The sequence below is a fragment of the Nilaparvata lugens genome, chromosome 2 (assembly GCF_014356525.2).
Source record: "Nilaparvata lugens isolate BPH chromosome 2, ASM1435652v1, whole genome shotgun sequence".
NCBI classification, from domain to species: Eukaryota; Metazoa; Arthropoda; class Insecta; order Hemiptera; family Delphacidae; genus Nilaparvata; species Nilaparvata lugens.
Window position 1 is genome coordinate 65,659,924 of NC_052505.1, and position 12,252 is coordinate 65,672,175.

The window sequence follows — 12,252 nt, forward strand, 5'->3', positions numbered from 1 at the left end:
GAAACATGTGCACACAAAACAATTTGACATCAAATTACGCACAGATAAGCATCAAGTTCATGATCGTGTATTATAAGTAGTATTCTACGTGCCCTCCCAAACTCCTATGTATAGCGTCAGCTTCAAGTGTTCATTTTATCTTACAACTTCTTTACTATTTCTGATTTTTATGCTTTTCATTCGATCTCTTAGAACTAGAAAATGCTTTGAATCATACGAATATGACAGATCATACACAGTTATAGAACTTTCTTGTAGTTAGTAGTATCTGCTCCAAGACTAGATAGAAAATAGAAACCATACAAGTACAAAGTTTTAGAATGGATCCTACTGTCGAAAGTTGGTTCCCTATCCAACTTACTTCAACTTCATTCCATTTACAAGTCTCATCGTGAGCAGGAGTGAAAAAGCTCTCTTTCTGTGTACCAGGGATAATGATTCTCCACCCTCCAACTACCGGTATGTCTTATTCAATTGCACCGTCAAATGAAGATTAGTGCTAATTAGCGTTTGACAGTGTTTTGGTGATCCGAGTGTAATGATGTTGGTTAATCACTGTGATGGCATTAACAGCTGTGAGTTCGTTTACCTGGAAATTTTCCCGTTGAAGAACTATTGGAAAAACTCGAGAGAACAGAAAACGACTCTGCTTGAAATGGAACAATGGTGACATATTAGAGACTTGACTTGACATGGTTGACAAAAATTGTAAGACTATATTTTTTTCAATATAACCTCCTAAGGACTCCAGTTATAGAGTATTAGACAAGTCAGGTCAATAATTTCACATAATCAACTCTAAGATTACATAATTCAACACCAAGTAAATCAAACCTAGTCTTGGTTTGAAAGGAGCTCTTGTACACTTGTATTCTTGTAATATAGGATTCAGATTTTTAGAGAGAAAGTGAATGTGTGTGTCTAATCAACCCCAGTACCTGGCCCTGTGTCTCCGGCAGAGGGCCACAATACTTCAATTGTAATATCGGGGCACCGAGCTTCGCTCGTTATTTTCATTTATTGATAAGCAGAACACAATTCTCTAAAGTGATCGTGTTCATATTTCACAGCTGGTGGCTATATGTCATCTTATGAATTTCGGGGATGCGATATTTTGATTTTTCACATACTCACTCGCTCACTCACTTTTTTACAGCTGTTTCAGCCAAGGATGAATTATCCTTTTAATGTCGTTCAGCGAGTTTTCCCAAGGATGAGACCTAAAGCAATCGAATCTCATAATATATCATAAACCTACTATGTTACAAATTTCGTGAAAATCGTTAGAGCCGTTTTCGAGATCCGTTGAACATAAATAACCAGATATAAAAATAACCAGTTATATAAATATAGAAATTGCTCGCTTAATATAATAGGATTAATTACAAAGTTAAATGACTCTGTAGTACAGGAACTGTAAATTGAAATTTCTCTACCTTAAAACCTTTTCTATTAATCATGTTTAGCTAGACTCCTCTTGTATGTTTGGATTTCTATTTTTTTTCAATGCTCGTTGAATTGAATTTTTCACGTGATCGTGTGAGTCTCAGAACATTGGTATTTGACTGGATTCTAATCTATTTGTCTCCTATTAGTCTGAACAGCAATACTGCTAATCAAGGTTGAGTCAAACAAGGGCTGCATTCTAAATCATTCATCATGACAGAAGAACGGAAAATTAACGTGATAAATATGGAAAAATTGAATGATTGGATATTTTTGGAATGAGTTCTGTTCTGAATATATTCTATCCAATTAATTAGTTAAATCTACCCCATTTAACATCTCTGACCTTTATCTCTCTGAAGTGTTGAGTCCCGATGGGAGAATTAATCATGCTATGAATAATGCAGGTTGCCAGATGAACCATTTTGATTCACTTGAATCATCTAATTCTCTAATATAGTCGCTCTTTGTTCGACTGTTACTGCATTGTAAATTCGAATTGCAACTTAACAAGGATATGAGTCGTAGTCGCTGCTCTATAGAGCTTTATCATGCTTTATAGCTCTAATTATAGAGCTTTATGGAGCACTGTCAGGATTATACAGAAATTAAAGGAACTTTTGTATTGAAACTAAGCTTTCTTCAGCTGTTCCAATATAATAGTTTAGTCTATTAATCCTAGTATAATGTTAGCATAGTACTAGAAAACCTGCTTATATTGAGTTATTGGCCTGAGTAAAAATAATATTGAAAATGAAGATTACTCAATGATATGCGCCAATCATTAAAGTAATGTAAAGTGTTGCAGTGTAATTAAACTGCTGTGTCGTAAAAACGTTTCATTCAATGAACGTCTTATTAACGGCAGTCTAATTTAGATAGATAATTGAATAATAATTTCATAAAAAATTGTATTTTTTAAAATAGGTAGTAATTGACTTGATTCATATTAAAAGTATTTAAATTTGATAATCTGTGGTTTTATTGTATTGTATGTACATTGTAGTGTGTGAATCAAGAAAGTAAAAGTTACACATAACCTAGCCACATTTCAACTGTCCTATTGATTAGAATTGAGACAGTTTTGGGCTCAAGCTTGTGGTACTTTTCTGGAAGTTGTCAGTTGTGTTATGTTAAATGATTGATTGAATGAATAATACAAATTAGGTGAAAACAGCATTTATAAATAAGTTGGAGAAGGAAATAGGAGCCTTGAAAAATTGAAGATGGAGAGTGGACAGGCTGAAGAAGAAAATATGAATCTTGAAAAAAATTAGAGGGAGGGGGAGCGCTTCGTAGGTCACTAGCAATTTGAATTAAAAGACCAGGAACCTGTGAAGAGGAAAGGCAGGCCGCGCTCAGCTGAGTTGTTGAGATGCACTTGACATGATGAAAAGGTGAAAAGCTGGCACTTGGACATGAATAGCAAGCAGTTCAGGCAATGGTGGCGGGACATGCACTTGGACATACATATGAGCATTCTTCGACTTTAAAAGTATTTAGACGCGAAGTGAATAGGTACTTCATTGTCTCAGCTATACATATATACCTCGATTGTCTACAAGGTTATATATTTGTGTAATATATATACATCAATATATGTTCTAATATACTATATACATTAATAGGTTGTATACATTATATACCTGCACATTTCTACGGTGTATATATTCCGTATTTGAAGAGGCACAAGCATTGTGATGGCATATGTCTTTTGAGTGCAAAGACAAGCAGCGCTGTTCATTCAGTAAAACTCCCGAGAGCAATCTTGAAAGCGACTCACGTGATGAAAGGTGCCTAGAGTACTGAAAGATACAAAAGTACAGAGTACAAAGTGCATGCTAACCAGAGCAAAAGTAGACTCGTCCAATTTCAATAATGACTTGGAGGTGTGAGGTCGTTCTAACTACCTCTACTTTTAAAATCCCGTTAATATATTGTATATTTCTGTATTTTCTTTGATCTAGTGTCGGAATGGGATGACAATATTGTCAAGATTTATATGCTTATATGTATCTTCAACTCAGAATAAACTTGCGATAGTATTATACAAGCATTCTTTTGTATTTCACATGGTAATAATTGGTCTAGTGTGATTGTAGATATGATTTCATTTCACTAATCTGAAAAAAGATTGCATTGGAAATTTGGAATTATAACAGCTCTACTCCTTCAAGGAGTAAAATGCATTCATATAGATCGTTTGGACTCGTATCACTATTATCATTGTTTGCATTTTTCCTCAAAATGCACATAGAGTACAACATTATATTATTGCATTTAATATTAAATACAATATTATATAGACTATTCTGTTAATCTGAAATGATTTCCCAATTTTGCATTTACAAACTTGGAGTAAAAGGTCTTATTATTATTAAGATGATCCTTTATTTATCAGCAAGATCAAAGTTTTGCACGCGATTCTATATCTATACCTAAATGATTTTAATTTATATGATCTTTATAATTATGTATTTCGTGCCAAATGAACACTGCACTATAATTCATCACAATACTAGGTATCAAAAAGTTTGTGACAAACACAGATTGAATTCAACAGAATTATCAAATTGGAAAGGGAGCATTATCAACATTGTCAAGGTATGACCGGTATGAAAATTCGATAGACAAAATAATTTTCTCTCAGGCAATCATCAACCTACAGATTGCAATAATTGAACAAAGAACTGTCTTCATTGAATTCGGAATTGAAAGTCGGTGAATGGCAATGCTGATACTGTATCTTCAGATGAATTGACACCGAGTAAATTGGTTTTCCGAACTCTTTTTGAACTAAAAAATCATATCTCTGCGGGACTCTTTGTTTCGAAACTGTGATAAAAAACATTGAAATCATCGAATTTCTATTCTTACAGCCAACGAGGCACATCGAAATTTAATTCATATTATGACTGTGCAGAGGAGAAAATATATTTTATAAAATATTCAAGAATCAATGTTGAACAAGTTGGTATCAGAACCTTTTCTTGACAGTAATTCAAAAGGTTTTATTCATAGAAACTATTGGAAGTTATTTATTAGACAATAATGTACCTTTAAATATCCTTTCTCAAGCATCTCTCATCTTATAGATAACTTCAATCACCGAAACAAGAAATTGCTAAAAATAATATATGTTCGATGAACAAAATTCAAAGTTTTCCCAACAAGAACAAGAACTTTCCCGATTAGATTTTGATGGTTGAACCTTTCAATTTAGATCTTGAATCAATTCAAATGAGATGAAATGTTTCTTGATTATTGATTCTTATTAACAGCACTGACAACACTTAAGCTGGGTTTACACCAAAGTTATTAACAAAATGTTAATAACTTAATCCTTATAGATTCTACTAGCAGGTAACCCGTGCTCCTCAAGGGTCTAATTAAAAACTTGACAAACTGAAATCTTGAAGAATTTAAAATAGACCTATAACAATCCTCGGTGAGTTGAAAATATATACAAAATGTAAAATGGTATGCGAAATTTCAAGTTAATCAGTCCAGTAGCTCAGACGTGATGATTCGTGAATTTCCTATCCCCAACATGTATAAGCCGATTCATTCCTTTATTATATTAAATACTAGGTAACAAGAACCCGTGCTTTGCAAGGGTCTTTTTTAAAACTTGACGTAATGATATCTAGAAGAATTCAAAATAGGCCTATAAGAATCCTCGGTTGATTAAGAATTTATATGTGTAATAGTGATAAGAATTAATATGCTGCATCTCAAGTAAATCAGTATGTCCACCTTTCAATTAAAAAAAGAAGTTGGGTTCAAAATGGCGGAAAAAAAATTGGGTGTGACGGAAGACTTGTTTTTATCATTCGAAAAGGATCCCCAATCATACCTATCTTCTAATTTCCCTTTTAAGAGAAATCTTCTGCTGCTTCCATACAAACTGGAAGCATGACAAATAATTGAAAACTTGACAAACTAAAAACTTGATGTAATCAAATCTTGAAGAATTTCAAAATTGGTCTATAACCACCCTTATTATATAAATTAATGGAATTCAAATATTCATCTCTTTACTTTGAATGCCACTGAAGGCTAGCGTTTCAAAGTTTATAAAATCTTCAAAATAAAGCTAAATGTTAAAAATGGAAAACCACGAAATTGAAATGTACATCACAAAGGGGTTGATTGAAAACTTGACAAACTGAAAACTTGATGTAATCAAATCTTGAAGAATTTAAAATTGGTCTATAACCACCCTCGGTTAAGCAAGAATTTATATGCAAAATTTCAAGTTAATCAGTCCAGTAGTTCTGACGTGATAATGTGTCAAACATAATTCCTCCATACTTAAGACCTGTATAGGCTACGTTTATAATCCAGTTCTTTCCTTTATTATAGTATTGAAGATGATACATGGATGGATGATCATTGTTATTTTACTAAAAGATAGAATAAGTTGAATAGTTTCCCTTTCAGAGGGAGTTTTGACAACCCACAAAACTCATTTTTAATTTGAAGAAATAACGAAAAGGTGCATATGACCTTATTTTTTTGCTCAGCTTTCATTTGAAGAAATACCCCTCATTCCAATATTAAAATTTTCGACTGACTGTACAGTGAGTCAGTCATTCTATCAGGGCTCGAATAATTTTGAAATTTTAATTAAATAAAAATGGAAGAATATAATTTATTTATGTAAATATAACAACACCTTCATTCAAAGACATATTAACTGCATGCGTTTTCATATTGCCGATACAGCATTGATGAAACTGTAGACGTATATTAACTGCATGCGTTTTCATATTGCCGATACAGCATTGATGAAACTGTAGACGTTTATTTAGCACTTTGTCTCAAAAATTGTTCTAGCTGAAAAATTAATAATCCATGCCACGTGTAGGCCTAAGCATTGCATCAGGAAAACGAAGTTTCAAAACTATGTTTTTCAGGTAGAAAGCAATATAGAAACAGATGTTCCTTTTTTAATTTCGACCATATGATTTGGTGATTTTTTAATGAAATCGAATGTACCATTAATGAAATTTAAACATTAATTCTGAAAAATCTGGAAGGAATATTAAAATTTGGGCTTCCAGGTGCACGAGATTGATATTTTTAGAATCTATGTGCAAAATTTGGAGATCTAAATCATTCCCGTTTTTCCGGTATGCAATCCACAAGTTGACATGTTTTGATGCGAACAAACGAACACACGAACACACGAACAAACACAACCCTACTCTCTCTTATTATATAGATTTGATTGAACATAACTCATCATTTAATAATTATGATGAAGATATGTGTTTGTCAAGTTCCGTTCAATCTAATAGAATCTATAAGGATTAAGTTATTAACATTTTGTTAATAACTTTTGTGTAAACCCAGCTTTATTGTATGTTTTTGCATTGTACTTGAGGTATATCTTTATGAAATTGTAGTTGCGTCTTCATTTGTTTATCAAATCATTGAAACCATCAACATATAACAAAAGAGAGATTGAGAACTAGGCTCTAGAAAATCAGTTATCAGGTACAATGTACAGTAGGAAATGGATAACTGGATGGGTAGAAAGAACATTCTGCCAATAAGTAGGGAAAGAGTAAGATGAGATGATGATGTGATGTTATAAGAGTAACTGTGGGAAAAAAGCAAAATATACTATGACGTTTTTTTATTGAAGTGAAATATAATATATTATATTTCCGAACTTGAAATTGATAATTTACAGTACTTTCCAGTAAATAAAGTTTTGAGAATTTATATGTAATTTATTCATTCATTTGTCCATAATAAATTACGAACAATACTTACTTGAAATGATCACTTCAGAAGTTGAGTAATATTTTTGTTCCCATTAGGGAGGATTTACATAATATTTTCTCATAATATTGTTGAAGGTTCTTTACTTTTTATTTGATTAAACATCGATCGGTTTTGTTTATGTTTCAGGAGGAATCGTAAAAACTGCAGATTCGATTCGCAGGATAAGGAATACAGGACTCACATGGAAAAATCAGAGTTGAATCTTGTCGCAGCAATTGTGCGGATGATTTGTGTGAAGCAAGCAGCCTTGGGGCACCAATCAGCAGCTCCACCACTCCAAATTGCTGACACGCTATTATTTTTGCTATTTGCCGCTGTTCAAAAAGTGACTCGTCTACACAAAATAATGCAATCCTCGCTCAAAGTGAAATCAAACGTGTAGAGCTTCCCGAATATGTGCGCAATTGTTGTACACAAGTAATAGTAGCCTATACGTATCCGCTGGCAATGTAACAGTGTAGGTGAAACCGATTCGTGAGTTTGTATCAGAATCAAGTTATTTCAGTAGATATCATTGAAAGTGTATTTCTCATCCAAAGAGTGGATTGTTACAATTTTCAGTTTACTATTTATATACAGCTAGTAGATTTAGGGAGGGGGAAGTATTTTCATTTTCATTTTTCAAGTGCTATCCTAAGGGTTTGTGGTGGCAATTAATATTCTATGGTTGAACCGGTTAGGTGATAGATGAAATGAGGATACATTATTTAGAAACAAGTAATTTGATTTTCATAAATGAAGCTGCTCATCATAAAAGTTGGTTTCAGTATTTTTTATTTTAGGATTGAACCAAAAAGGGGATAGTCTGAACCAGTTATTGAGAAATTGTTCATAATTTGATAAGTAGAATTGTAAAAAAAATATTGTATTCTCCATTTTGGAATGAGCTTGTTAATGCTGTACCAATAATTGGATAGCATTCTACATTGTAGGATTGAAATAGAGGGAAGTTTTTGTGAAATTTAGGAAACAAGTCTTTCAATTGAAGAGTGGACTTCCTTATCCCAAAAAAGTGTTGCCCTCCCAATATTTGAATGTAATAGTATTTCAATGTCCACCGATGGGGAAGTACTAGATATTGGGATCCACTCCATATAAAGTTCAATTTTGAAGTGAAGCTGAAAATTTATTACATTTTCTGTATTCAAATACTTGAAATCTGTAATTAAAATACATTCATTTTTAGTGCAAGTATGACATTTGGTTCAGAAAACTCCGATCTTGAAAGTGATCATTCTTGATGAGGCCCACATTGATGTCTACGATGTCCTACGAGAACTCGACGCGAACCATTTACAGTCTGAACTATACGAACGATCTCACGTCGTTGTTTGAGAACGGAACAGTGTCAAGAACTTATCACAGAAATCTAGGCTTTGATGGCAAAACGGGGAGTGATGGCGAGAGTGAGATTTCGGACTCGGGTGACGGTAACGCCACCAAACTCGAACAAACGATGGAACGCTTCAAGCAACTGTACCCGGTGGAAAGCTGGAAAAGCGAGGGCTTTTTCACGGACGAGTACCTCTACATGATAAACCCTCATTGGCTGCAGTTCGACCCTCCCTCTCACACGGCGCACTACATCCTGGCCGCCGCCTACTTCATCGTCATGACCATTGGCGTGACGGGCAACTTTCTTGTGATTTTCATGTTTTTAAGGTGAGAGAAAATCATTCGAAACTAAAACTATAGTTCGTTCAGTCAGAAAAAGGTCGACTGCTGCAGTTTCAACCTTTTTCTCGTGACTGAACCATCAATATTGTGTAATAATCTATATAGCCTATTTATAGTATGTAGTATAACCGGTTTCTAGGATACTCATTGAATCTAATGAACCATCAAATCTAACCATCATAATCGACTTAACATCTCATGCTTTTCCGAATCCAGACTTACATTTTAAGAATTCATACAAATGAAATGTTTATTAGTTGTTTTCTTGAAATGAAAATATCACTTCTTTTCAATGGTTCTTATTCATATGATGAGAGTTAGAAAACAAATAATATAGTCGATTAGTTTAACAAATGTTAATAATGACAGCGACATGTTAACCATCAAATACATGGCGTTCAAAGTTAAAGCACAGCATTAATTTGTGATACTCTATTCACAAATGAACACACAAATTTAATCGGAAGTTTCTCATCTGGATATCAAAAAGTAATTAATTTTAATGAGTACAGTTTCTCATACCATGTTTTGGTTTCCATTTGAATTTATTTCAAACACAATTTAGATATAACTACAATCGTAAAAAATGAGCGCTCAAGAGCTTTAAAAGTAAACATTTCCCTGTCTGTTCTCTCAGTTAGAAAGTGTTGTCCTATACATCCACTGTGTAAAATCTCTGAGGCAAGGAGAAGGAGAATTTATTCTGTAAAGGGAGCCAAAGTTTTCAGTGTGGTTACTCGTAATGAAAAGTAATTAACTCTAGAATGCCAGCCAGAAATAATGTTTCACCTCTAGGAAGGTCATAGAGCTTTTTCAAAGATCTAGTGCTTCATTACTAGGGCTTCTTTTGAGTTTATACTTAAATAAACATTAATGTGCCTACTTTGATATTGTAGATCTTGATTGATCCCATGAGAGATTTCATTAGAACAAAATTTATAATTCCGTGCTCCTAATTAGGAGCAAGAGATTATTGTCTCTAGAACTATTCCCTCCGTTTACATTCTTAATGCCGGTTGCACAAGAGCCGGTTGAATTTTAATCGTGATTATTTTCATGAGAACCAATCAGAGAAGCCATTTTTTATGGAATCCTTCTCTGATTGGTTCTCGCGAAGTTAATCATGTTAAAAATTCAGCCGACTTTTGTGCCCCGGTTGTACAAAAACCGACTAAATTTGTGCAACCGAGGCACAAAAGCCGGCTAAATTTCAAACGTATATATTATATTATTCATGTATATTTATAAATGATCCTTATACTTTAAAAAATTTTGAAATTAATTGAAATCAACATTGAATTTTAGTATACTAGTCAAATTAACATTTGGTTCAATCATTCTATAACTTTTATAGCTGTATATGCCTTCGCAAAGTATATTCATTGCATGCTTAAAGATTTTTCAAACATTACATTAACTTGGATCTCACCACAAATTCAGATTTAAATATTTAAATATAAAATGTAGTATGAATAATGGGAGTATCGAATCTTTATTGATATTCAGACTTGTACTCCGATGGAACAACTAATTTTTCACACAGACCAGCCTTATTCAGTTGAGTTTCATTTACGGGGTGAGAACTCGAATCGCACGTCTCCTAATTTCTCAAGTTACGTTCTGACCAGCTCACGTTCACACAAGTTGCACTGAGATAATCCCAAACAAGGTCGAGTTATAATGGAGCCAGTGTTTCCCTGATTAAATTGTGGCGATAAATCTTCAACAAGTAAACAAAACGGTCAGTGGGTTGGGAGCTGCGAGAGGAAAGGAGGGATGATTGGGACGAGGAATAGAGGAAAGAAGAGGTGAGACTCAGAGTGGTGTTTGTTGCGAATTCCCTCGAAAGAGAGTAAGAGAGTAAATAAGTGAAGAGGGTGGAAATAAGAATATGAATAATGAGGGAGGAGATATACAGCAGATACGAGTATAAGGAGGAAAATACCACTACATCACACTATAAATATTAAATATTGCCCTATATTCACTATAACTGTAGAGAGTGTATGCACTATAATTAATATTGTACTGAATACTAGATATTATCCATCAGGAACATTCAACTTGTGTGGATCAAAATATTCCAAGAGACCTTGACATGAAGTTAATAAAAACAACATTCCAAGATAATAACAATACTAATTACCTTGATTCTCTCTTAAAAAAATACTAGGCTAAAATGTGAAATAAATTTATCGAATCATCGTTACATTCAGCCCTTGAAATTCAATTACCTAGTACCAATGTTTACAATTCCAAGTACCTTAGAATCATTCAAATTGCTCAGAAGCTGTTTTTCCATCAAGAGTAAATTTGTTTACAACGAATCAACTTTATTACTGTAGGCTACATTTCACTTGATATTATATTAAATGGATTGCCAAGTTAAGAGGTCAAGAAACGAACACATTAATTCTTCTACATGAGGAATTATTTTTTATTTTATTTTATACATGAGAAATTTTATTCGACTTGATCAAAATATCTCATTTGATTTGTAGAATTATTTTAAAAATTCCTCATAGATTTCAATTTTTTGTCAACATGACAAGGCACATATATAAAGAGCCATTCATATTATAATGATCATTTAATTAATCTATAAGCAGTATGAGTCCCTACTGAATACTATAAATTCCATTATAATAATAATAATAAAGGAAAGAATTAGCTTATACACGTACGGGATAGGAAATTCACGAATGAGGCATCATCACGTCTAAACTCCTGGACTAATTTATTAACTTGACATTTTGCATATTGCTTCCCAATTTACCGAGAATGGTTATAGATCTATTTTAAATTCTTCAAGATTCTAGTAAATCAAGTTTCCAGTCTGTCAATATTTCAATTAGACCCTTGCGGAGCACGGGTTACCTGCTATTCTCAAATATTGTGGTTTCTTTTTTACTTTTTGCTTTACCTTCTTCTCCTGAATTGATTTTCTTCTTCTTTTTATTCTTCTTCTTCTTTTTTTAAAAATAAAAATCAATCAATCAATGTTCTTCCTCTTCATTTTCCTATCTAACAATTTCATTATCCAATCCATTACCATCCACCTCCTAACAATCCAGAAACAAACACAGTACAGTATTGCAATAATATAAGCCGGTTATCTAATTTCGTCCAAGAGGATATTACTGCTACTCATCGATGTTAGCAGGTTAGCACTTCTGAGAAGTCAATATATCGAGATTGATAATTCCCACACTGTTGACAATGATCCAAGAAAGTACCTGAAGCCAAGTTCTCCAGTTTGATAGCACTGCCGACTTCATCCCATCCAAGTGGTTAGCGTTGATAAGTTTGATACAACCTACTTCAATTACGTAT

At 33.3% G+C, this 12,252-nt stretch overlaps 1 protein-coding gene across 5 annotated transcripts in view; it reads left to right on the forward strand.

Moving 5' to 3' along the window:
• Positions 1-12,252, forward strand: part of LOC111062037 (opsin, ultraviolet-sensitive) — a 44,903-nt gene that overhangs the window by 16,209 nt on the left and 16,442 nt on the right. For 2 of the 5 annotated variants that reach the window (XM_022349740.2, XM_022349747.2), the window contains exon 2: positions 7,369-8,904. In XM_022349740.2, coding sequence (XP_022205432.2) covers positions 8,483-8,904 — 422 coding nt within the window. In that variant the 5' untranslated portion in view covers positions 7,369-8,482. The remainder of the gene's footprint in view (positions 1-7,368; positions 8,905-12,252) is intronic. The other 3 variants (XM_039422496.1, XM_039422497.1, XM_039422498.1) reach the window with 3 other exon arrangements.